The 25936-nt window shown below is 52.1% G+C and overlaps 2 protein-coding genes and 1 long non-coding RNA gene across 5 annotated transcripts in view; 1 reads left to right on the top strand and 2 right to left on the bottom strand.

The window, feature by feature from the left end:
* Positions 1 to 12881, top strand: part of EHBP1L1 (EH domain binding protein 1 like 1) — a 30230-nt gene extending 17349 nt beyond the window's left edge. For all 3 annotated transcript variants that reach the window (XM_075130456.1, XM_075130457.1, XM_075130458.1), the window contains 8 exons: positions 7553 to 8554; positions 9088 to 9157; positions 10904 to 10989; positions 11088 to 11208; positions 11635 to 11734; positions 11853 to 11926; positions 12036 to 12150; positions 12242 to 12881. In XM_075130456.1, the coding sequence (XP_074986557.1) occupies positions 7553 to 8554; positions 9088 to 9157; positions 10904 to 10989; positions 11088 to 11208; positions 11635 to 11734; positions 11853 to 11926; positions 12036 to 12150; positions 12242 to 12329 (1656 nt within the window). In that variant the 3' untranslated portion in view covers positions 12330 to 12881. The remainder of the gene's footprint in view (positions 1 to 7552; positions 8555 to 9087; positions 9158 to 10903; positions 10990 to 11087; positions 11209 to 11634; positions 11735 to 11852; positions 11927 to 12035; positions 12151 to 12241) is intronic.
* A 325-nt stretch (positions 12882 to 13206) lies between these two features.
* Positions 13207 to 15145, bottom strand: LOC142072697 (uncharacterized). Its single transcript, XR_012669260.1, has 2 exons — positions 14697 to 15145; positions 13207 to 14151 (listed from the first exon to the last, which is right to left on the bottom strand). It is a non-coding gene; the product is annotated as an uncharacterized LOC142072697 (long non-coding RNA).
* Positions 15146 to 21660: 6515 nt separating this feature from the next.
* On the bottom strand, positions 21661 to 24829 carry KCNK7 (potassium two pore domain channel subfamily K member 7). Its single transcript, XM_048858968.2, has 3 exons — positions 24217 to 24829; positions 23544 to 23939; positions 21661 to 23155 (listed from the first exon to the last, which is right to left on the bottom strand). Exons 1-3 carry the CDS (start codon positions 24539 to 24541, stop codon positions 22896 to 22898), a joined length of 981 nt encoding a protein of 326 aa, XP_048714925.2. The 5' UTR covers positions 24542 to 24829; the 3' UTR covers positions 21661 to 22895.
* Positions 24830 to 25936: the final 1107 nt, after the last annotated feature.

Raw genomic sequence — 25936 nt, 5'->3', positions numbered from 1 at the left:
CAGGTTTTCTTACCCTCCGCCCCCCCCCACACACACAAACTCACTCTCCTGCTGGTAATACCCATCCAAAATGACCACTCTCTTTAAAATGTGTATGATAATCAAGGTGGGCCATTTCCAGCACAAATCCAGGTTTTCTCACCCTCCCACCCCCCTCCAAAAACCACACACACAAACTCACTCTCCTGCTGGTAATAGCTCATCGAAAGCGACCACTCTCCCTACAACGTGCATGATAATCAAGGTGGGCCATTTCCAGCACAAATCCAGGTTTTCTCTCCCCCCCACCTCCATACACACACAAACTCACTCTCCTGCTGGTAATAGCTCATCCAAAGTGACCACTCTCCCTACAATGTGCATGATAATCAAGGTGGGCCATTTCCAGCACAAATCCAGGTTTTCTCACCCATCCCCCCCCCCCCCCACACACACACAAACTCACTCTCCTGCTCGCAATAGCTCATCAAAACTATCATGCACTTTGTAAGGAGAGTGGTCAGTTTGGATGAGCTATTGCCAGCAGGAGAGTGAGTTTGTGTGTGGGGGGGGGGGTGGGTGAGAAAACCTGTATTTGTGCTGGAAATGGCCCATCTTGATTATCATGCACATTGTAGGGAGAGTGGTCACTTTGGATGAGCTATTACCAGCAGGAGAGTGAGTTTGTGTGTGTGGTTTTTGGAGGGGGGGTGGGAGGGTGAGAAAACCTGGATTTGTGCTGGAAATGGCCCACCTTGATTATCATACACATTTTAAAGAGAGTGGTCATTTTGGATGGGCTATTACCAGCAGGAGAGTGAGTTTGTGGGGCGGAGGGAGAGAAAACCTGGATTTGTGCTGGAAATGGCCCAACTTGATGATCACTTTAGATAAGCTATTACCAGCAGGAGAGTGGGGAGGGAGGAGGTATTGTTTCATGGTCTCTGTGTATATAATGTCTTCTGCAGTTTCCACAGTATGCATCCAATGAAGTGAGCTGTAGCTCACGAAAGCTCATGCTCAAATAAATTGGTTAGTCTCTAAGGTGCCACAAGTACTCCTTTTCTTTTTAAAAGATAGATTTTAAGTGATATTAAGTAATAGGCAAAAAGTCAGAGTTAGTTACCAGAAGAAATAAAATACAAGCATGCAGTTTAAACTCTCAACCCTATTAGACTGGGCAACATCTAGATTAGGCAGTTTTTTTCACCTCTCTGGATATTGCGGTTCATAGTACACAGATATCATGCTTGAAATCTGGGCCAGTCCCCTCAGGTGGAGTCTTCAGTGTCCTTGTTGCTTGCAGTGTAGATGGGTGAATGAGAAAGGCCAAACATGGGCCCCCTATGTTCGGTTTTATGCCCTCAATGCATGTGCTTGAAAAACACAAGTCCAGGCATGTCTGGGGCCATTGCTGAGTCTCCAGGCAAGGCTGAGCAATTCCCCTGGTGTGGCCTCATGAATTGTAGTTCCCTTGCTGGACAATGGTTGTTGTTGGATTGTTTGTCACCCCACACTGGTGTTGGTTACTTTCCTTGCTGTTGCCTCTGCGGGGCTAATATCTGACTGATTCCCCAACTTACAGCATGTTTTAGTGACAACCATACAACACAATCTCATAACTTCTTATGTGTTAATGATACACATATATGGATAGAGAAATGACTTTCAGCAGATGATAACCTTTCCCCTGATACCTTACATGGCATGCTTTATATGTAAGATTGTGATTATATAAAAATGAGAAATATGGGGGTTCCAGGACGCTTCCCCAAGGTATAAAATGTCACACCCACTATTTACCTCTCTCCACTGTGAAAACTGACCATCTATTCATACCCTTTGTTTTTTAACCAGTTACCAAGCCATGAGAGGACCGTCCCTCTTATCCCGTGGCAGCTTATTTTGCTTAAGATCCTTTGGTGAGGGACATTGCCAAAGGCTTTGTGAAAGTCCAAGTACGCTATATCCACTGGATCACCCTTGACCACATTTGTTGACCCCCTCAAAGAATTCTAGTAGATTGGTGAGGCATGATTTCCCTTTACAAAAGCCGTGTTTACTCTTCTGCATCATATCATGTTCATCTATGTGTCTGATAATTCTGTTCTTTACTATAGTTTCAACCAATTTGCCTGGTACTGGAGTTAGGCTTACTGGCCTGTAATTGCCGGGATTACCTCTGAAACCTTTTTTAAAAATCAATGTTATATTAGCTATCCTCCAGTCATCTGGTACAGAGGGTGATGTTTAAGTGATAGGTTACATACCACAGTTAGTAGTTCTGCATTTTCACATTTGAGTTCCTTCAGAACTCTTGGGTGAATACCAGCTGGTCCTGGTGACTTCTTACTTTTAATTTATCAGTTTGTTCCATAACCTCCTCTATTGACACCTCAATCTGGGACAGTTCCTCAGATTTGTCACCTAAAAAGAATGGCTCAGGTCTGGGGATCTTCCTCACCATGGGCGGCATGTATGTGCCTCCCCAAACAGCCTGGTGTGGCCCTGCCTGGAGGGCCCCCTCCTGTTTGCCCTTCTCCTTTGGACCCAGCCCAGGCAGGCCGCTCGTCTTCAGGGAAGCATGCTGGAGCTGGGGCTAGGGTGGCTGCAGCCAGCCTGTGGTCTGGATTTGGGATGTCTGGTGCCATGCTGCGGGAGGCGGGTGCGCTCCAGCCCTGGGGCTGTGCGCCCTGTGCTCAGGGTGGCTGGAGGTGCTGGGGCTGGGGGATGTGCGCCCCCCACCCAGCACTCGGGGTCTGGGGGACCGTGCGTCACCTGCCTGGCATTTGAGGGTTGGGGTCTTGGGGGGGGGCCATGTGCCACTGGCCTGCCCATCTACTGCTCTAGGGCTGGAGGGGGTTGCGCACTTCCCAGCGTTTGGGGGTGGGGGGGTGCCACCGGCTGCCTGCCCAGCGCTCAGGGGGCCTGGGGGGATTGTGCTCCGCCTGCCCAGAATGCTGGTGAGGGGCTGACCCATGTTCCTCACAACCTCTGCTGTGAAGACTGATGGAAAGCATTCATTTAGCTTCTCTGCATCGGCCTTGAGTGCCCCTTTAGCACCTCGATTGTCCAGTGGCCCCACTGACTGTTTGCCAGGGTTCCTTTTTCTGATGTACTTAAAAAAAAAATATTGTTAGTTTTTATGTCTTTTGCTAGTTGCTCTTCGAATTCTTTTTTGGCCTGCCTAATTAAACGTTTACACTTGACTTGGCAAAGTTTATGTTCCTTTCTATTTTCCTCAGTAGGATTTGACTTCCATCTTTTAAAAGATGTCTTTTGTCTCTAACCACCTCTTTTACTCTGTAGTTTAGCTATGTGGCATTTTTTGGTCCTCTTGCTGTTTTTTTTTTTTAAATTTGGGATATACATTTTGTTTGAGCCCCTCTTATGGTGTTTTGAAAAAGTTCCCATGCAGCTTGCAGGCATTTCACCCTTGTGACTGTTCCTTTTAATTTCCATTTAACTAGCCTCATTTTTGTGTAGTTCCCCTTTTGAAATTAAATGCTACTGTGGTGGGTTTCTTTTGTATTCCACCCCCCTCCAAGGATGTTAAATTTAAATATATTATGGTCACTATTACCAAGCGGTTCAGCTATATTCACCTCTTGGACCAGATCGTGTGCGCCACTTAGGACTAAATCAAGAATTGCCTCTCCTCTTGTGGGTTCCAGGACTAGCTGCTCCAAGAAGCAGTCATTAATGGTGTCTAGAAATTTTATCTCTGCATCCCATCCTGAGGTGACGTTCCCAGTCAATATGGGGATAGTTGAAATCCCCCATTATTATTGGGTTTTCTGTTTTTGTAGCCTCTCTAATCTCCCTGAGCATTTCACAGTCACCATCACTTTCCTGGGCAGGTGGTCAGTATATTCCCAGTGCTATACTCTGATTATTCAAGCATGGAATTTGCCATAGAATCTCTATGGATAGACTGTTTGGTGCATTTAAGATTTTCCCTATATTTGATTATATGCTTTCTTTCACATATAGTGCCACTCCCTCACCAGCACGACCTACTCTGTCATTCCTAAAAAGAAAAGGAGGACTTGTGGCACCTTAGAGACTAACCAATTTATTTGAGCATGAGCTTTCGTGAGCTACAGCTCACTTCATCAGATGTATACCGTGGAAACTGCAGCAGACTTTATATACACACAGAGAATATGAAACAATACCTCCTCCCACCCCACTGTCCTGCTGGTAACAGCTTATCTAAAGTGATCAACAGGTGGGCCATTTCCAGCACAAATCCAGGTTTCCTCACCCTCCACCCCCCCACACAAATTCACTCTCCTGCTGGTGCTAGCCCATCCAAAGTGACAACTCTTTACATAATCAAGTTGGACTATTTCCTGCATAGATCCAGGTTTTCTCACATCCCCCCCACCCCCATACACACACAAACTCACTCTCCTGCTGGTAATAGCTCATCTAAACTGGTCAGGGTCTCTGGTCATCTAAACTGACCAGTTTAGATGAGCTATTACCAGCAGGAGAGTGAGTTTGTGTGTGTATGGGGGTGGGGGGGATGTGAGAAAACCTGGATCTATGCAGGAAATAGTCCAACTTGATTATGTAAAGAGTTGTCACTTTGGATGGGCTAGCACCAGCAGGAGAGTGAATTTGTGTGGGGGGGTGGAGGGTGAGGAAACCTGGATTTGTGCTGGAAATGGCCCACCTGTTGATCACTTTAGATAAGCTGTTACCAGCAGGAGAGTGGGGTGGGAGGAGGTATTGTTTCATATTCTCTGTGTGTATATAAAGTCTGCTGCAGTTTCCACGGTATACATCTGATGAAGTGAGCTGTAGCTCACGAAAGCTCATGCTCAAATAAATTGGTTAGTCTCTAAGGTGCCACAAGTACTCCTTTTCTTTTTGCGAATACAGACTAACACGGCTGTTCCTCTGAAATCTGTCATTCCTATATATTTTGTACCCTGGTATTACCGTGTCCCAATATCTATCATCATTCCACCAAGTTTCTGTGATGCCTGTTATATCAATATCCTCATTTGGTACCCGGAACTCCAGTTCACTCATCTTAATGTTTAGACTTCTAGCATTTGTGTACAAGTACTTACACAATTTGTCAATATTCAGTTGTCTGCCTTCATATGATGTAACTGAATGGGACTCTCTTTCCTTTGACTGACTCTCTTCAGTTCCTACCTGTCCACTTTGTCAACTTCTATTCTCTCCTCCTTACTAGGACATAGAGAATCTCCATTAATAGATCTTCCCCTAAGGGATGTCTCTGTCTGAACCCTGTGCTCCTCTGCACTAGTTGGTTTTCCCCCAGCCCTTAGTTTAAAAACTCCTCTTCCACCTTTTTAATTTTACATGCCTGCAGTCTGGTTCCATTTTGGTGTAGGTGGAGTCCGTCCTTCCTGTATAGGCTCCTCCTTTCCCAAAAGGTTCCCCAGTTCTATATAAACCTAAACCCCTCCTCCCTACACCATTGTCTCATCCACGCATTGAGACCCTGCAGTTCTGCCTGTCTGACTGGCCCTGCGCATGGAACTGGAAGCATTTCAGAGAATGCTACCTTGGAGGTCCTGGACTTTAATCTCTTATCTAGGAGCCTAAATTAGGCCTCCCAGGCTTCTCTCCTATCTTTTCCTATCTCATTGGTACCTACATGTACCACAACCACTGGCTCCTCCCCAGCACTGCACATGAGTCTGTCTAGATGTCTGAAGTGGTCCGCAACCTTCGCACCTAGCAGCCAATTCACCAGAGAATATTAGGGGACTGCCAGGGCCATCGAGTCTAACCCCCTGCCAAGATGCAGGATTTGTTGTGTCTAAACCATCCACAACAGATGGCTCTTCAGCCTCCTTTTGAAAACCTCCAGTGAAGGAGCTTCCACAACCTCCCGAGGCGTCTGTTCCATTGTCCTACTGTTCCTACAGTTAGGAAGTTTTTCCTGAGGTTTAATTGGAATCTGCGATGCTGCAGTTTGAATCCTTTGCCTCTTGTCCTGCCCTCTATGGCAAGAGAGAACAACTTTTCTCCATCTTTTTTATGGCAGCCTTTCAAGTATTTGAAGACCACCATCATGTCCACCCTTAATCTCCTCTTTTCTAAACTAAACATACCCAGTTCCTTCAGCCTTCACTCATATGGCTTGCATTTCATCTCTTTGATCATCTTTGTTGCTCACCTCTGGATCCTTTCCAGATTCTCCACGTCCTTTCTATACATTGGTGACCAAAACTGGACACAGTACTCCAGCTGAAGCCTAACCAGTGCTTAGTAGAGAGGTACTATCACCTCCCGTGACTTGCATGCTATGCCTCTGTTAATGCAACCTAAAATTGCATTTGCTTTTTTTGCAACAGCATCGCATTGCTGACTCATGTTGAGGTTGTGATCCACCACAACTCCCAGATCCTTGTCAGCCGTGCTTCTGCCAAGCCGGTTATCCCCCAGTCTGTATTTGTGCATTTGGTTTTTCTTCCCTAAGTGTAGCACCTGACATTGGTCTTTGTTGTATTTCATTTTGTTCTGTATATCCCAGTTGTCCAATTTATCAAGATCCCTCTGAATCTTAGCACTATCCTCCAAAGTATTGGCAATCCACCCCCCCACACACCTTTGTGTCATCTGCAAGTCTGATCAGTCTGCTCCCTATTCCTACATCCCTGGTCATTAATGAAGATGTTAAACAACACCGGGCCCAGAACAGCTCCCTATGGAACCCCATTTGAGACCTCCCTCCAGTCCGACATCATCCCATTCATAGTTACTCTTTGTTTGCGGTTGTTTAACCAGTTATGTATCCACTCAATGGTAGTTCCGCTGAGCCCGCATTTCTCCAGCTTATCTATCAGAATGTCCTGTGGGACTGTGTCAAAAGCCTTGCTGAAGTCCAGGTATATTATGTATTCCGCATCCCCCACATCCACCAAGTCAGTTACCCTGTCAAAGAAGGAAATCAAGCTGGTTTGGCATGATTTGTTCTTGGTAAATCCTTGCTGGTTGCTAGTGATCATCCCTTCATCCTCCAGGTACTCACAAATGGAATGTTTTATACATTGCTCTCAGGTATTGAAGTCAGGTTAAATGACTGGTCTACAGTTCCCCAGCTCCTCCTTTTTCCCCTTTCTACATTAGCCCTTCTCCTGTCTTCCAGGACCTCTCCTGTCATCCCTGAATTTGCAAATATTATTGCCAGTGGCTCCAAGATTTCTTCAGCTAATTCCTTCTGTACCCTGGGGCTAATAGTATCCAGCCCTGCTGATTTGAATTCAGCCAAATGTGGTTCTCCTGGTCATCGCAGAGCCAGCCATCTATATTTGTAATAATCGAATCCCCAGTTACTATTACCCGGCTCTTCCTACGAACAGGAGTCCCCTCCCCTGGAGAGGACGGAGGAGCTGTTCTGGGTTGGGGAGACTCCCTCCCCCACATGGGAATATAGGCTGCGGTGTATGTGGCCTGGTGATCAGAGCTCATGGGGACTTGGAGCATGACCACAGGGCGTCAGGACTCCTGGGTTTGATCCCTAACTCAGGGAGGGGGCTGGATATTGGGATTAGTCACCCCCCCATTTGTCCCCTCCCCCCAGGCCTACGACGGCTTTGCCTCCCTGGGCATCTCGCGGGTGCTGGAGCCGGCTGACATGGTGTTCCTGATGGTGCCCGACAAGCTCATTGTCATGACCTACCTGTGCCAGATCCGCGCCTTCTTCACGGGCCAGGAGCTGAACGTGGTGCAGATTGCGAACCACAGCAGCCAGAGCACCTACAAGGTGGGCAAGTTTGACTCAGACCCCGCCTTCTCCATTGACCCCGCCCGCTTCTACGCTGAGCGCTTCCAGGGCGCTGCCAAGGGGCCTGAGGAGCCTGGGAGCACTGCCCCTGCTGCAAGGGATGATGGAAAGGCAGCGGCCAATAAAACTGTGACAGGAGAAGCTGCATTAGCCAAGAAACTGGAGGCAGAACTCACCGCCCCAAAGGATGCTGGGACTGATGCCAAGACAGGTGATGCAAAGGATGCTGGGAAAGTGACTGTAAATGGCACCATATCTCAAACAGCTGTGCAATCAGAGGTGGAGCCCTCTGTTGCAAAGGATGCTGGGAAGGTGCCAGTCAATGGTGCGACAACCGAGCCAGCCATGAGTCCAGAGGCAGAGCCACCCACCCCAAAGGATGGAGGGAACAAAACTGCAAAGGATGCTGGGAAAGCATTGGTCAATGGTGCAATGTCCCAATCGGCCAAGAAACCAGAGCCAGAGCCTCTTGGCCCAGAGGATGCTGGGAAGGTGCCGACCAACGGTGACGAGAAGCTGGTGCCTCCTCCACGGCTGAAGCGTCAGTCTGTGCGGAATGGGGATGCGCCAGACCAGGCCGAACGATCCCTGCAGCGCTCACTATCTACAGGCAGCCAGGGCCCTGTGGCCCCACCACGCTCCCATAGCAGCAAGTCGAGCTTCTCCCACGTGCGTGATGCAGACCTGCTCAAGAAGCGGCGCTCGCGGCTCAAGAGTGAGTCACTGTCGATGGACGAGGGGGAGGCAGGCGGCCCCCCAGGGGAGACACCACGGAGGAGGTTTGACTGGCTAGGAACGGTGAGTGGGGAACGGGAAGGGGCTCAGTTATTGCAGGATTTCTCCAGGGCACTGCTTTGTTGTAGGGTCTGCATGCACTCGTTTGTTATGGTGGAGTCTCCCAGGAGCACTGGTTCATTATTATAGGGTAGCTCATAAACAGCGTACATAGTCCTAGTATTTATGAAAGACCCTCCCTCCTGGAATACTCTAATAGCAACCTAGCGCATGCAGCCCCATGAGTCCTTACAGTAACAAATTAGCATGTACAACCCTAGTAATTTATTATTATAGGGGGCTGCATGCACAAGTTTGTTATTGTAGGTTCTCCTGGGAGCATTGGTTTGTTTTTGTCAGGTGTCTCGTAAATACTAGGGCTGTGCATGCTGGTTTGTTATTGTAGGGTCTCTTGGGGGCACTGGGGTTGTCCTGTGCAATTTGTTATTGTAGAATCTCTTGCGGCTGCATAGACTGGTTTGTTATGGTAGGGTCTCATGGGAGCTGGTTTATTATTGTAACATCCCCTATCCCTTTTCTCCACCTCCCACCACCAGGACGACCGTGAAGGCATGATGACCCCTAAGGCGGGACCCCCTACTTCTGCCAGGACTCAGCCATCCCCAGGTGAGCCCGGGCTTTCTGCAGGGTCTGCTTTATTTAGCAGCATCAGGTTTTGGGACGAAGGGGCAAGATGGATCCTTAAGGGGGAGCAGGGTGGTTGTGTCAATTTTGACACACCGCAAGCCCAGAGTGTCCAAGATGTTAGCAGACCCCTATCACTGCACAATACTAAAGTGCTAATCCAGGCTCAGGGTGTGGAATTCGGAGACCTCAGCCTGCTTATTCCCAGGGCAAATACTCCATTAAAAATCCCTTTAACCTTGTATTAAAGACACAGAAAAAGAAGAGGCAGGAGAAAGAGTTACCAGGGGGAGGGTGTCTCACAAAACAGGGTGAGTGGGCAACAAAATGGCAGATGAAATTCAAGCATTGATAAGTGAAGGTAATGCACACTGGCAAAAATAACCCAAGTACGCAGATCTAATGGTGGGGGTCTAAATTAGCTGTTACCACCCAAGAAAGAGATCTTGGAGTCACTGTGGAGAGTTCTCTGAAAACTTCAGCTCAGTATGCAGCAACGGCCAAAAAGGCTAATGGGCTGTTTGGAATCATTAGGAAAGGGATAGAAAATATAATGCCACTATAGAAATCCATGGTACGCCCACACCTTGAATACTGTGCCAGGTTCTGGTTTCAAAAACAATAGAGTGCCACTGGAAATGGTTCACAGAAGGGCTGGCAAGATGATCAAAGGGTCGGAACAGTTTCCATATGAGGAGAGGCTACAAAGATAAGGGCCATTCAGCTTGGAAAAGGGACAACGAAGGGGGGACAGGATAGAGGTCTAGACAATTGTGAATGGTGAGGGAAAGGTGACGAGAAGTGTTATTTACCCTTTTTCTAAATACAAAAATGGGGTCACCTGATGAAATTGATAGGCAACAGGTTTAATACAGCCAAGAGGACACAACTCACAATTAACCCGCGGAACTCATTGCCATGGGATGTTGTGATGGTCAAAAATAGATCCATACTAAAAAACAAACTAGATAGCCATTGATGGACCCATCCTCCATGAACTATTAGCCAGGATAGTCGGGACCCAACTCCCTGTTCGGGGCAACCCTAGACCTCTGCTGGTAGCGGCTGGGATTCAGCTGGAGCCGGCAGAGATGGCAATGTCAGGTGGGTCCCTCTCTCTGGCCCCGGGCTTCCCTCAGGATTAAGAAAAGGAGTACTTGTGGCACCTTAGAGACTAACCAATTTATTTGAGCATGAGCTTTCGTGAGCTACAGCTCACTTGAAAGCTCATGCTCAAATAAATTGGTTAGTCTCTAAGGTGCCACAAGTACTCCTTTTCTTTTTGCGAATACAGACTAACACGGCTGTTCCTCTGAAACCTCAGGATTAAGGTGAAGGAGGCACCATGGTATTGTGCTGCCTCCTCCAGTTCCAGGAGACCATGGGGGTGGCAGCCATGTTGGGGAAACTTGCTTCTCCTTCCTGGCCGCTGTCACCCAGCCAGCTAGCCTCCACTCCCCTCTGTGTTTTGGCCACTGCTTAGGCCTGGTTTCCAACATCCCAATGTTGGCCCATTGATTTCCAGGCCCACGCGCCTCATTTGCCAGACACAATTACCATACAGTAGCTGCCCTCTGCTCGGAGTAGTTGTGTCTGTCTCCCTGCCTCACCTTTGCCCCTCAGCAGTTATTGTTCACACCCCAATAATTACAACAGGGCTGGCGAATGGGGTTTAATTGCCTCTCGAGACCCCAATCTAACTGCCTCTCTCTGTCTTCTCCCCCCCAGAGACAGCCCCGTCCCACAGTGCTACCCCTCAGGAGCCGTCCCGGGATCCCAGCAATGAAACCAGCACCACAGAGGAGGAGGTTCCGGTAAGGATGGGTAATTGGGGGAGGTGGTGGCAGGGACTGGGAAACAGGGCCTTTCCCCTCAAGGGGGCACTGGGTCTGACCTCCTGCCTCCCTGGCAGCGGTTCCAAGACACCAGCCAGTACGTGGTGGCTGAGCTGCAGGCGCTGGAGAATGAGCAGAAGCAGATTGATGCCCGGGCAGCCGTGGTGGAGAAGGATCTGCGTCGCCTCATGGAGTCAGGTGCTGCGCCGGGACACATACAACAGCCCTGCGGGCAGCTGGGACTAGAGATCAGGCACTGTCCTGTGCCCTCACCCCATCCAGCACTGTGGCCTCTCAGTACCACCTGCTGGCGGCTTCTGGAACTGCTCAGGACCCCTTGGTGATGCAGTTATGGAGTGGGAACCCCTCATGGGGGGGATGTGCTCTGCATGGATGCCATGTCGCTGCCCTACCACCCCCAGCTGGGCTTGAAGGGAACAGGCAGTTAATAGGGGTGGAGAGAAGTTGGGGAACTCACCAGAGGACGACCCCATCCCATCATTGAGCCATGCTCACCCCCCTGCCCCATCAACACTCACCGCTGCATTGCCACACAGGTGCAAATGCCACTTGCTGGTTCCTGTAGTGTACTCACACCCCACTCTCCCCTACCTGCCATTGCAGGCGCAAACCGGACCCAGGAGGAGGAGCTGATCCAGGAGTGGTTCACACTGGTCAATAAGAAGAATGCGCTGATCCGGCGCCAGGACCAGCTGCAGCTGCTGTGAGTGATCCTGGGGGGAGAGTGGTGGCTGGGCTTTTCGTGATCATCCAAACCATTGCAGGGGAGAGAACGTGTAACCTTGGGACTAACCACACCATTTTCTCCTTCCCCACCCCAGGATGGAGGAGCAGGATCTGGAAAGACGATTTGAACTACTGAGCCGGGAGTTGAGAGCCATGTTAGCTACTGAAGGTGAGGGCTGGGTCCCTGAGAGCAAAGGGGACTGGCAGTCTGTGGAAGGGGGGTGGGGACTGGCTCTTCCTCTGGGTTCTCAGCTGAGATGTCTCTCCAACTCCTGCAGATTGGCTCAAGACGGAAGCCCAGCAGAGGCGGGAGCAGCTCCTATTGGAGGAACTGGTGTCGCTGGTGAACCAGCGTGATGAGCTGGTGCGAGACCTGGACATCAAGGAGAGAATGTGAGTCTGGGCATGGTTTTCAGATGGGGGGGGTTTGAGGTCAGGCGTTGCACCCTACATTTTAACTTGCATCTTCCCCCTCCCCCAACAGAGCCTTGGAGGAAGATGCCAGGCTGCAGCGGGGCCTGGAACTGCAACGGCGCAAATACAGCCGCAAAGATAAGTGCCGCATCAGCTAAGAGGCAGATGGCCACTCCACAGTCCTTGTCAGTGTCCTGTGGCTGGGATTCTACCCAGGATGCCTGCCTGCCTCTTAAAGGGCTCAAAGGTTTGCCTGCTGCTGCTGCTGTTACCTCAGTGCCTCACTGTGTTACCCTTGTACATTTTGCTGGTTTCCCTTCCAGTCTGGCCCCACTCTAGGACAGATGCAATTTCCCAGCCTTCTCCAATGAATGCCAAGGGGAGCACAGGGAGCCTGGCTGTCCCCTGTGGCAGAGGGAAACAGTCGATTGGGGGTAGGGTGGGGCTATTTATTTGTGTGTGTGTGTGAGAGACTTTGTTCAGCTGGGTGTCCCTTCCCCACCCTGTCAGCTGCCATTTCACAGCCAAGTTGTTGGGGTTTTATCATGGTACAAAAAGTTGAGGGGAGGGCAGAGAACAGAAGTGCCTTGAGAATGCTGTCCAGCCATGTGTTGTAATGGCAAGTTTCAATTCCTTGTTCCCTGGGTATTTGCACTAATTTGTAACTGTTTGAAATATGAAATAAAGAGATGTGAAAGAAAGCCAACTCATACACTGCTGCAACTGAGTTGTATATAACAGCTGCACTCAAAAGGAGTCAAAATTTCCAGAGATCTGCTACAGGGCTATCTATGTAGCAAATCCTCTGATCTATACACAGTATAGTCACTCTTCTTACTACATTCTGTTGGCCACCAAGTCAACTTTGCTGTGATGCCTCCATGGATGGGTGGTGGGAGGAGAATAAGACCAGGCCATTTGCCCCAAGGGGGTGGGTGGGTGTGTGTGTGTGTGTGTACAAATGTTTTGGTGGCTTTAAAAAGGAGTTGGTGGCTCTGCCAATTTAACTTCAGGAATAACAAGTAAATATGCACATGCACAAATAACTGTAATTTATTTATGTAGTTTAAAACTGTGAAAAGTGATGTTAACATACAGGTGAACCCAGGAACAAATGTTTACTTGTTGGGGGGGGGGGGCGCTCCCCGACCTTTTCCTTTTTCAAGCAGCAGCAGCAACAACATGCTATAAGGACAATTGCCTGAGCCACCCCCCCCCATGCCACAAGAGCTCTGATGAAGCCAAAGCCTGAGCAATGTAGCTTCTGCTTCAGCCCCATGCAGTGGGGCTTTGGCTTTCTACCCTGGGCCCCAGCAAGTCTCTTGCTGGCCCTGGACCCCTGGTTGAATACCACGGCTCTAAGTCATCTTCAGAGACTCTCTGCTTGACACCTTCCCCCCCCGGAGCAGTGGGTGCCCATTGCTGGATGCCTGAGCCCCCTACTGGGGGTCTGAAACGCCCGGGCTAACTCCCGCCCTCCCCGTGTCTGAGCCCCAGTAACCTTGTCAGTGAGTCACGAACAGACCAGGCCAGAGTAACCCCCGCCCCCACGATGGTTAAAATGTGCGGGGCGTGGGTGGGGGGCGGGCTGCTGCTGCTCCAGCGCCCGCGCCAAGAAACGGGTCACGGCGTCAAACCCACCCGCGCTGCGTCGGCTCACGCCTCTCCTTTGGCTCCGCGTGCAGCAGCAACTTCCGCTCGCCCCCGCGTAGGCCGCTTCCGGGCTTATACCCCGCCCCATTGGCCGCCGCCCCGACCAATCCGAGCTGAGTCCCCATCTGGCTCCACGGCTGGGCGGGGGTCTGTTTCTAAGAGCGCACGCGCCGGGCCTTGGTTTTTTCAGGGCGCATGCGCCGCTTCGCCCGCCTGGCGGGGGCGGACTCGCCAAGCAGGAGCCCCGCGGTTGGTGGGTGCTGCGCTGAGGGAGAGCGTGGCTCGAGCAGGGTTGGCGTGATCCACTCCTCCGCGGAGAGGGGGGCTCTGGGGAGGCCAAAGGGTGACCAGATGTCCCGATTTTGGGGTCTTTTTCTTATATAGGCTCCTATTACCCCCCCACGGCCCCCGTCCTGATGTTTCACACTTGGGGCTGCCCCTGGGACCTCCCCCCAGCGAGGTTAATGGAGCCAGCGCTTCAGCCCACAGGGCAGAGCCCAGCCTCGAGGATCCACCCGCGGGGGGGGCGATTTCTAACCCCCATGGGCGCAGGAATCTCATGCGGGGGGGGGAGGGAAACGCCCTGGGGGCCGGAATGGCTGCAGGGGTCCTCCAGCCTGTGCCCAGCACGGGATGCTGCTGCTGGGGCTCAGAGCGGGCACCGCCAGCCAGGCACGGTCCCGCCTCGCATTCGAGAAAAACAGCTCTGCCCCCCCTCCCCCGTGCCTGAGCTTGGAAATGGAAGACCAGGAGCCTTGGGGCTAAACAACTGTACACGCTTACACTGGAATGTCATGGTGAATTTACCAGCATCCTCGTAGCAGTACACCCTCCCCTTCCCCAGGTGCAGTAATGAAGCAAAGGTAACCTACCTCATGGAAGGTATTGTCCCAGTTTTACAGATAGGGAAACTGATGCACGAAGACAGGTGGTTTATTCAAAGGCACACAAAAATGAGGAGTCCTGACTCTCAGTCCTCTCTTCGTATTGAGAGATGGTGGTGAAAAGCCCCCTACCCCCGCCATAGATTGGGATGGGAAGGAATACACCCTCGCTCTCCCCAGGAGACATCTGCAGCCCCTACAATAAAAAATACTAAATGCAGCAAAAACTGTATGTAGCCAAAAAAAGAGCCACCAGCCCACAACAGCTGTACCATGTCAGCCCCAGAGAGCATCGCTGGCAGATGGCTTCCTATTGCTTTCAAACAGAGGCTTTTATACAGGGATCCTTTCCTGTCATGCTCAGAGGCACAGCTAAACCCACCTCAAACACTCCTGATAGGCAGGGACCCAAGCAAATTGCAGCACCCCAAGCATTTCTCCCTTTGTGGTCAGAACCCAGAAGCAAAGTAAGCAAAAAACAAAGCTGAGGAAGGAAATAAACCAAAACATTATAATAACAAGATCCCTAGCCAAAGCAATACAATTAGGTGACGTTAACCGGCAGCTGAGACCAGTGGCGCATGCTTGGAAGGGTTTATTGTTGAAAATTATCTCGTGGTTTTGACCGATGGTGGCCCAACTAGATTTAATGCAGCAGATGACCGTTTTTCTTGCTTAGCCCTGGGAATTATAACAGCAGATATTGCAAGTAGATGCAACTGGAAAATGTGTAAGGAGGAAGGAATGGGAGTGATCATTTGCCTATACTTATTACTTTTCAAGGATGAGGTGAGTTGAAGGTAATGAAAAATGACCCCCCCTTGTATTTTCAGAAAGCTACCTGGGAACTATTTACAAGTAAGTTACTGATTTTGTGAATGTTCATTGTGAGAGTGATGACAGAGAATTTCAATGACGATGTAATAAAGAAATTATGGCTACTGTAGCTGTTGCTATTAAATAGGATACTGAAGTACGTATCCCAAAACAATACCCTCCCTTTCATGGTAGAATGAGTTGTGCAAAATGATAGCTAAAGAATGGAACAAAGCTTATAAAAAGGCAAAAAAGACAATCAATAGTAGAGATCTAACAAAGTAAAAAAGTAATAAGGAAATAGCACAAAGCATTATTAAAAACAAACAACTAAAGAACAAAGACAAAGTTGGAATCTGTGCTGTGGGCAGACAAACATGCCAAGACATCAGAAACATTCAGGCTAAGCCCTGGTCAGTCTACATTATAAACTTCGCTATAACTACATTGCTCAGGAGTGTGAGAAATCCACACCCTGGAGTGACACACTTATACTGACCTAACTCCCCGTGTAGATAGCGCAATGTCAGCAGGAGATCTTCTCCCATCCACATAGCTACCATCTCTCAGGGAGGTGGATTAACTTCACTGATGGAGAAGTTCTCCTGTCAGAGTAGTAGCGTCTTCACTGAAGCATTGCAGCATTTTAAGTGTAGACCTGCCTAAGGGCATGGCTACACTTGCAGATGTAGAGCGCTGTGAGTTAAACCAGCCTTCGGAGAGCACATTAGGGAAAGTGCTGCAGTGTGTCCACACTGACAGCTGCAAGCACACTTGCAGTGGCATTGGGAGTGGTGCATGATGGGTAGCTATCCCACAGAGCCCCTCTTCCCATTCTGGTGCTGTGACTTGTGGGAAGGGTGCAGGGGGTGCTGGTCATTCTGGGTCCTGTTCCAATGCCCCGTGATGCATCGGTTCACATCCCAGCAATCCCTGTGCTTCTGTCCACATTTGACCCCATCTTTCAATGTTTTTTGTGCTGCGCACTCTGTCTTCCCTTTTGGTCTGTGGGAATGGAGCCCAAACTGCTGAGGAGTACGCTGACGAGTCTCGCCAGCATGTCACATTTGGCAGTCGAGTTACTCCTTAAGATCCAAACTAACAGCGAGGACTCCGGCGATATTGATGCGAGTAACACATACAACACGAGACTTCTTGTGGCAGTCACGGACATGCTCACCACTGTGGAACGCCGGCTTTGGGCTCAGGAAACAAGCACTGAGTGGTGGGATCACATCATCCCGCAAGTCTGGAATGACGAGCAGTGGCTGCAGAACTTTCGGATGAGAAAAGCCACTTTCACAGGACTGTGTGAGGAGCTTGTCCCCACCCTGCGGCGCAAGGACACGAGACTGAGAGTTGCCCTGCCGGTGGAGAAGTGGGTGGCTATTGCAATCTGGAAGCTGGCAACTCCAGACAGCTACCGGTCAGTCGCTACACAGTTTGGAGTGGGAAAGTTGACCGTTGGAATCGTGTTGATGCAAGTTTGCAGGGCCATTAATCGCATCCTGCTCAGAAGAATTGTGATTCTGGGTAACGTGCATGATATTGTGGCTGGCTTTGCACAAATGGGTTTCCCTAACTGCAGAGGGGCGATAGATGGGACGCATATTCCACTGCTGGCACCAGCCCACCTAGCCTCCAACTACGTTAATCAAAAGGGGTATTTCTCAATGGTTCTCCAGGCGCTTGTGGATCACCATGGGCGTTTCATTGACATTAACATAGCCACGTCCCACGTCTCATTGGGACTGACAAAATAGAAGTTCTGATCATGAGAAAGCAGCTAAAAACATGGAATGAAATGGAAGGGTTGCCGTAGAAATGCCCTTGAGTGAACAGGAATTCAAAAGTCTCGTACAGAAGAATGTAAAAGAGGAATGGCAAAAAAATTGGGGCTAATGAAAGAAGAGAAAGGAGATTTTTTGATTTGTGCCCTACAGTTGTGGATAAGGCCGTTCTTAAGGGCCTGACCTAGGACAATGAAGTGGCTTTGTTTAGCCTGATAACTGACCACTGGGGCTTAAACAAAAATCTTTTTTGAATAAATAGACACGCACTAGATGGGCGGAAGAAACGAATCACCTGTGATGGTGTAGCCAGACAGCCAGCCCCCCCCCCCCTCAGACCAGCATTGCTGGAAACACAGGAGGAAGCCGGAACAGGGCACTTAACATATATTCCAGCACAGCCGTTGAAGCTGTGAAAGCACAGGTGTGCTGCTACAATGTGCCTCTGGGAACAGATACGACGATTAAGCTCACAGCAGGCAGAGGCCCTGTGACAGACATGGCTCTTAGCCCCTACTAAATAGCGTGATGCACACACACCAACATCCTAGGTGGGAAAATATTTACCCTGATAAAAGAAACGTCCAGTAGTCAAAACTTATTGTTTCTCTCCCTTGCAAGTGTAAACTACTCTTGCAAAAGCTGGCGTCACCCAGACAGACCAGCCTCAATTTGGCATAAGAAAGGAGAAAGAGAATAAAGGAGTACAGAGGTATAAGTAGGGGACCTACAGCACCATGATTTTTGAGTGCTTTTCACTATCTATCTGCTGGTCAGATAAGTGACAGTCTCCCAAGGCTTCTGCAGCTAAGAGGGTCCCTACGCCTTGTCCCTTATTCGTCTTTCCGTGGAATTGAGTGACCGATCCTGGCTTGGCACCGCTGGAATCGAGAGATGCAAGGAGGGTAAGAAGCACCCACACCTGATCTCCTATCTTTAGTGTACACATATTTTGAAATAGAGCTCTATACTTTGTTTTCTTTCTTTGGGATTGTGGCTTCAGCTTTGTAACTTGTTTGTGTGTGTAACATCTCTACATTTAAATAAGTAGGCACTAGCAATTTTGTAACCACATGATTAGAATCTAGCTTAATAAATTTTGGTAACCATTTATGCATAAGCCTGACTTGTTTTCTCTGGTTTACTGTAAAGCAGCCAACACAATTAAAGAACCTCAGCCGTTTTGGCTCTAAAGCCTGGCCATTAGGTGAGAGTACTAAGAGCCTAGCGTTGAGTTGTGCCGCCTCCACGGGACAAACTCTTGGGGCACCTGTCAGTCAATCCTGGCTGCCCGCTGCGAAGGAGCTCTGAGCTCTAGCAGTTAAAGTCACGGGTGTGGAGAGGCTCTTAGTGCTGCCATTGGGGCACCTGTCAGTCAGTATTGACTGCCCGCTGCGAAGGAGCTCTGAGCTCTAGCAGTTAAAGTCACGGGTGGTTAGGACCTTGGGGCATCCATCAGCCTAGCCCGGGCTGCCCGCCGCGAAGGGACAGTGCATCCTAGCGGTTAAAGTCACGGATGGTATAAACGGGCATAGCTGGCACCTCACCAAACATCCTTGGCCGTCGGCTAACAGATGGGTACATAAGGGCTTTGATAAAGGCATTCTAATGTCTTAAGGCAACAAAAGTTACATTATTATTTAGTAAAAATAGCAGGGAAATGGGGCAGTGGCAGCAGGGCGTCGTTACATTACCCGAAGGGCACAGGGCAAAGCAAGACCGTATAAACCGCTGAGTATTGAGGAATCATAATTGCTGGTGGCGATGGACTATTCAGTCAAGTCTGCTTCACCATTAAAAACAAAAAAAGAAGAAAAACCCAGTGGCGTCTAATATAGCAAGGGGAGAGGGTTGGGAGCCAGGACTCCTGGGCTCTATCCCAGCTCTGGGAGGGAATGGGGGTTGTGGGGGCGGGGGGGAGAAGGGAGTCAGGCCTCTGATGAATGGCCCTCTCCAGAGCCGATGAGTTGACATGAAATCCCCCCCCCACCCTCCTGAGGGCAATGAACAGGCCCAGATACCATGGAGCTGGATAGAGGCGCGTGTGGGGATGGATGGAGGACTGATGCTCACCTGAGGCAGAGCACAGGCTATGGCTCAAACGTTAAGGCCAGAAGGAACCAGCATGATTACCTAGTGTGATCTGCACATTGCAGGGTACAGAATCTCGCCCCCCGCCCCCTCCCCATCATTTGCCCCTAACCTCTGGCTAAGTTACTGACTTTGAGTTACAGAGGATCCACAATTTACTCTAGTTTCAGAGGATCCACAATTTACTCAAACCAGCAAGTGACCCATGCCCCATGCTGTAGAGAAAGGCAATAAACAAAAACAAACCCAGGGACTATCTGACCCAGGGAAAAATTCCTTCCCAACCCAATCAGTTAGACTCTGAGCATGTGGGGCGAGACCCGCGAGCCAGACACCTGGGAAAGAATTCTCTGTGGTAACTCAGAGCCCTCCCCATCTAATGTCCCATCACTGGCCCTTGGAGAGATTTGCTAGTATCAGTCATGGAGGGCCACACGCTATTGTAGACAGTCCCATCATACCATCCCCTCCATAAACTTAGCAAGCTCAGTTTGGAGGCCAGTTAGGTTTTTTGCCCCCATTGCTCCTCTTGGAAGGTTGTTCCAGAACTTCACTCCTTGGATGGTTAGAAACCTTTTGACTAATTAGGAGCCAAACTTGTTGATGGCCAGTTTATAGCCATTTGTTCTTGGGTCCACATTGGCACTTAGCTTAAATAACTCCTTTCCCTCCTCTGATGTGTTTATAGTGAGCAATCAGATCTTCCCTCAGCCTTCATCTGGCTAGACTAAACAAGCCAAGCTCCTTGAGTCTCTTTTCCATTCCTTGGACTGTCCTAGTAGCCCTTCTCTGCACCTCTTCCCGTTTGAATTCACCTTTCTTACACACAGGAGACCAGAGCTACACACAGTATTCCAGATGAGGTCTCACCAGTGCCTTGTACAAGGGTCCTAACACTTCCCTGTCTCTACTGGAAATACCTCGCCTCATTCATCCTTGGACTGCACTAGCCTTTTCCACGGCCCCATTATGCTGGCAGCTCATAGTCATCCTGTGATCGACCAATACACCCAGATCTTTCTCCTCGGGAGACGTCCCCAGCTTATAGGAAAAGCTCTTGTCGCTAGTCCCTGTGCACGGCCTTGCACTTTGCATTATCACATTTCATCCCATTTCTATGATTCCAGTTTTCAAGGCTGTTCAGCGCCACCCTACAGCCAGAGCCCCAGGTGTAACCCAGTGCCACCGACCAACAGGATGGTGCCTACAGAGAACCCGACTCCTGTGTTCTCTCCCACTGGGGATGGGCAGTGGTTAGCGGTGGGGTGTCTCATCCACTGCACTGACTGTCCCTCCCCCTGGACCCTCAGCTTCTCCCCCTCTCTCATTCCCCCCATGTCCCTTCCAAGGGATTGTGGGGGATTTGGTTAGTTTAACTCCCCCGCTCCAGGATTAGTGTGTTAGGGAAATTACAGTGAACATTTAGCTCAGTTTAATTCTCCCCCCATACACACCCCTCCCAGAGCTGGAGACAGAACCCAGGCATCCTGGTTCCCAGCCACCCCTGCTCTAACCCAGTAGACTCCACTCCCCTTCCAGAGCTAGGAAGAACCTAGGAGTCCTGGCTTCCAGCCCTCCCTCCCCAGACTCTCTGGTCTTGGCTGGGGGGGAGGGGGAGCGGGCTGTGCCCAGCAGGATAGAGGAGAAGGAAGAAGCAGTTCCAGATGGTATTGAGCCATGTGATGAAGAGGGGTGTACATCCAAGGCAGACAGGGCAAGCCGGGCACAGTGGTTTTCCCATACCCAGGACAAGGGGATGCCAGCCACCATCAGGGCCCCGCCCCACCCCGCACCCTCCCTGTGGCCCAGGCCCAGCAATGCTGTCCGGCGAGGGGATCCGCACATGGGGGTGCTCACCTGAGAAAGGAAAGAATGAGTGCAGCACTGCAAGCTTCCTCCACAGCAGTGCCCCACCCAGGAATTTCCTTGCAAGAGTTATTAAAAAAATAAAAATAAATAAACCACCACCACATTGTAACTGGCTGTCACGGACTCACAGATCGTGCCCACTCTTGGCCCCGTGCGGTCTGTGTGTGTGTGTGTGTGTGTGTGCGCGCCCCTTTCAGTGAGACAGCCCTTTTCCCAGGGGTCCACTCTCTCTTGGGGTTAAGCCCCTCCACCTCCTGGAGCCGCACCTCTCTGAGCCTTAGCACACCTGTTTCTTGCCATGGGCTCCACTCGCTCTGGACCCCAAGGGCCTCCACTCCCAAAGGGGATGATGCCACCCTATTCTCTAGACCGGAGTGACTCTCAGCCAGCGTAAAACAGGAGGGTTTATTGAGCGTTGAACACAGCACAGGAAACTCTCAGGGCCTCAGGCATGGCCTCCTTCAGCACAGCATATCCAAGTCTCTCTTGCATCCAGGTGGGCTCTGCCTGCTCCTTCTCTCCAGCCCAGAGCTCCCCTGCTTCCCAGCTGGGCATCTGATATCACCAGCCCCAAGCCCTGCCTCTGTCCATTGTCTTCTCTCCAGGTACACAGGGTCGCCTGGGCCTCCTCTCTCTTCGCAGCCCATTGTCCTCCCACTGGCCAGACCCGGCTGTGACTCCTGAGCTGGGCCTCCGGGTCACAGATTACCAGTCGCTGGGGTCTCCATTCTCCACGCCAGTGGTTGAGGTCCCAAGTTCCCTCGCTGGTCCTCTGTTACAAACTCCCTCTCCCATCACCTTGTTGAACCCGTAGCACCTAGGGAAACTGAGTCCCACCCCCTCTGCTTGCCAACCCTAGGAAAGCCAAGCAAATCCCCCATAGAAAACAAGGAAAACAAGAAACTCCCCCACTTCGTCACACTGGCATTAGGAACTTTTTACCTATATTGGACTGTGCAGATCCTGGATTAGAACCCAGGAGTCCAGGCTTCCAGTACCCCCTGTTCTAACCTATTAGACCCCCTCCCTTCCAGAGCTGTACCCCTCTGGGAAGGGAATTTTCAACTCCTTGGGCCAGGAGGTAGGAGTGACCATAGGGCCCAGATGCCTGGTGGCCTTTGCTGCTCCCCTGGTCTGTGAGGCTGGCATTGGCCTGGCTCCGGGACAGGCGCAGGGTCCAGGACTTACCCCCTCCTGGGCAACAGCTCTTAGCAGCTTCTGGGTAATTCCTGGGGGTGGGGGGATAGGACACAGGAGGGCAGCTTGTTTACTCTGAGGGTACTAGGTGTCTACCCATCCCCATCCAGCCCAGTATCTCCCCCTCCACTGCCCACTCTGGGTCACACTTGTGGGCCATTCCATGGCAGTGTCTCCCCTCTCTGTTGCCCAGATCCAACCCATGGGATCAGCCACCCCTGTATCTCCCCCTCCCCCAATGAGATCAATGGGCTCATCCAGCCCATATTCTCCACCCCCTTCCTGGGACAAAACAATGGTACCGGTACCAGCCTGGCACCCGCACTCCACATGCCCATGGTCAGTGTCTATTCTGTACAGTTTCATTTATTGATGCATGAAGGGAGGTGGGGGGGCGGGGGACACAACACATTGTCCATTGAGGTTACCCAGAGGGGCCGTCAGGGGGCGCCGATCTCCCATCTGCCTCGTTGTCCGCTTGACTCCAAGAGGGGGGGGCCCCACAGACAGTAGCCAGGCCCAGCTGGTCACGGCTCAGGATCTCCAGCCGGTCATCGTCCTCATTGGAGTGGGAGGCAGGGGCTTGTGTGGGGGCAAAGAATCGGACAAGGCTGTGGACCTCACGCAGCTCATAGATGGTCTCCAGGGCCAGCAGCATGGCTAGGAGTCCCAGGAGAAGGTAACCTGGGGGCGGGGGGGGGGGGAAGAGATGATTATCAGGGTGCTGAGATGGGATTTCTCCCCTTTCCTCTGCAGCACAGCTCCCCTACTGACCCCACTGCCTCCCTGCAGCACAACACCCCCTACAGAGCCCCCACCCCATCCCTGCAGCACAGCGCCCCCTACAGAGCCCCCACCCTGCTCCCTGCAGCACAGCGCCCCCTACAGAGTCCCCACCCCTTCCTTGCAGCACAGCGCCCCCTACTGAGGCCGCCCATGTTCCTCCATGCAGCACAGCGCCCCTTACTGAGGCCCCCATGTCCCTCCCTGCAGCACAGGGCCCTCTGCTGAGCCAGTCCCCCCACTCTCTGCAGCACAGCATCCCCTAGTGACTGCCTGGAGAATGGCTCACAGGTGATGCTGATTTTGTAGAGATGGCGCAGTGAGGCAGGGCTGCTGTGACCTGGCACGTAGTCCCCAAGTCCGATGGTGCTGAGTGAGATGAAGCAGAAGTAGACGGACTCCAGGAAGTTCCAGCCCTTCTCCAGGGCCCAGAAGCAGAGGGCTGGCAGCAGGATGAAAAGCCCCAGCACGCTCAGTCCCATGGTAGCTGCGTGGCCCAGTGCTGCGTGGCCAGGAGGGATGCCCCAGTGGGTGTGGAGATACTGAACAGGCCGGTGGCTCAGCAGCCCCATGAGTCGCTGCAGAAGACAGGTGGCCAGGAGCAGAGTGGCTGGGAGTCCCAGGAGGGTGTAGAAGATGCAGAATACCTTCCCCCCATCCGACAGGGGCACCGTATGGCCATAGCCTGGGAGAGAGAGAGAGTCAGTGGGGAGGGGGAGGGGGTGGTGCCCCTCCCTCCCAGCCCGCACCCCCCCCGCTCCCCCACCCTGGGCTCCCTTCGCCCCCCCCAGTGCCCCTCCCTCCCAGCCCGCACCCCCCCCGCACCCCCACCCTGGGCTCCCTTCGCCCCCCCTCCCAGTGCCCCTCCCTCCCTCCCAGCCCGCAGCCCCCCGTTCCCCCACCCTGGGCTCCCCGCTGCCAGCTCCGCCGGCGCCCCTCACCCCGCCTCGGGCCGGCCCTACCCGTGGTGCTGAGGACACTGGCGGCGAAGAAAAGCGCCGAGCTGAAGTCCCAGTTCTCGTCGTCGGAGACGTTGCCCAGCGCGGAGACCCCGGAGCTGTCGGCGCCCAGCACCCGCTCCAGCAGCCGCTCCAGGCCGGGCTCCGACACGCAGCCCTCGTGCTGGCGCAGGAAGCCGGCCCTGGCGCCCCGCAGCGCCTCCCGGAGCCCGGCCTCCTGCGGCGCCTCGACGCCCGCGAAGACGGCGGCGCCCAGCAGCAGGAAGAGCCCGTAGGAGCCCAGCAGCAGCCAGTAGCGCCAGGGCTGGGGCACCGCCGGCAGCTCCATAGGGCCAGCCGGGCCGGGCGCAGGGGACTGGGGCAGCGGCCGGGCTGCTGCTTCCTGGCCGGGCCCCACCTGCCGCAGGTGCAGCCGGTTCCTGCCGCAGCTGCTGAGCTGGGGGTGTTAACCCTTCCGGCGCCGGCCGGCCTGCCCGCTGCCCGGATCCGGCCTCTGCGGAAACCCCCGGAAGGGACCCTGCAGTCGGATCGACTCCCTCAGTGCCCTGAACCCAGAGAAACAGCCCCCTGGGGAGGCTGCGAGCCAGGACACCTGGGCTCTACCCCAGCGAGGGGAGGGGAGTGGGGTCTAGCGGTTAGAGCAGGACCTTGCGAGCCAGGACATCTGGCTCATTCAGTGCCTCAGTTTCTCCTCCCAGCCGGTGTCTCGTCAGACTGGGAGCTGTTGAGAGCAGAGGCTGTTTCTCCCTGTGGGTCTTTGCAGCAGTGGGGACCCCAATCTCTGCCAGGTGCTGCACAGACCCCCCAGGGAGAGCAGCCCCTGACCTGAACAGCTCCAGCCCCAGTCAGATTAGACAAAACCAGGATCATTCCCTATTTTACAGATGGGTAGGGTTGCCAGCCCTACCGGCATTGGCATTGATCTCCTGGTAACTATTGGAAGCAGTGGAGCAGATTGTAATAGGTAGGGTACAATTCATGACATTACACCGTGTGTGTGTGGGGGGGGAATCTCCTGGACTAGCTTCAGTCAGAGTTCGCAACCCTGCAGATGAGGGAAACTGCAGCGCAGGGGAGATGCAGGGACCCACCCATGATCCTGCATAACATCGGCAGCAGAGATGGGATGTGAACTTAGGTGTGCTGCTGCAGCCCCCCAACCACAAACCCCTTCTCTGCTCCCCGATTACGGGCAAGGTTCTTCTGCACAAAATATCCAGCAAATTTCAGAGACCCCAGCATACAAACGGTTAACCCTTGAGTGCCCCAAACGGGGTGGGGAGGACTGACTGGGGGGAGGGAGAGTCTGCTCCCAGCAGCTGCATGGGGGTTACAGGAGGTCAGAGCAGGCATGTGTCTGGCTAGGCTATTGAAAGTGGCCGGCGTTGGGGAAGGGGGTCAGTGGGGTATGAAGCCGCCCTCCATCTCCAGGGACTGGAAGGGTGTGTGTATAGAATTGAAACCAACAGTGACCCCCTACACACACCGGGGAGACAGCTGGGATCTTTTGCAATAATCGTTGGCAAAGCAGCTGGTCTCTTTGGGCAATGTTGTCTGGCCCCCCCGAGCCCCAATCACCTCCCACCCTGGGCCCAATCCCAGGCCCTGGCATGCTGCATGCCCACTTGGCACCAGGGGAAGCAGCCGTTCAACAGGGAAGACCTGCGCTCCAGGGGCAAAATGAATGGGTGCAGTGATCCCATCCTGTCTCCTAGAACAGCCA

The sequence above is a fragment of the Caretta caretta genome, chromosome 7 (assembly GCF_965140235.1).
Source record: "Caretta caretta isolate rCarCar2 chromosome 7, rCarCar1.hap1, whole genome shotgun sequence".
Taxonomy (NCBI): domain Eukaryota; kingdom Metazoa; phylum Chordata; order Testudines; family Cheloniidae; genus Caretta; species Caretta caretta.
This window is presented reverse-complemented; position numbering and strand designations above follow the sequence as displayed.

Coding starts and splice junctions, on each gene's coding strand:
- KCNK7 (XM_048858968.2), bottom strand. CDS start 24,541: ATGGAGCTGCCGGCGGTGCCCCAGCCCTGGCGCTACTGGCTGCTGCTG. Junction 23,940..24,216: donor CAGTGTCCTCAGCACCACGG/GTAGGGCCGGCC, acceptor TCTCTCTCCCAG/GCTATGGCCATACGGTGCCC. Junction 23,156..23,543: donor CTACAAAATCAGCATCACCT/GTGAGCCATTCT, acceptor CCCCGCCCCCAG/GTTACCTTCTCCTGGGACTC.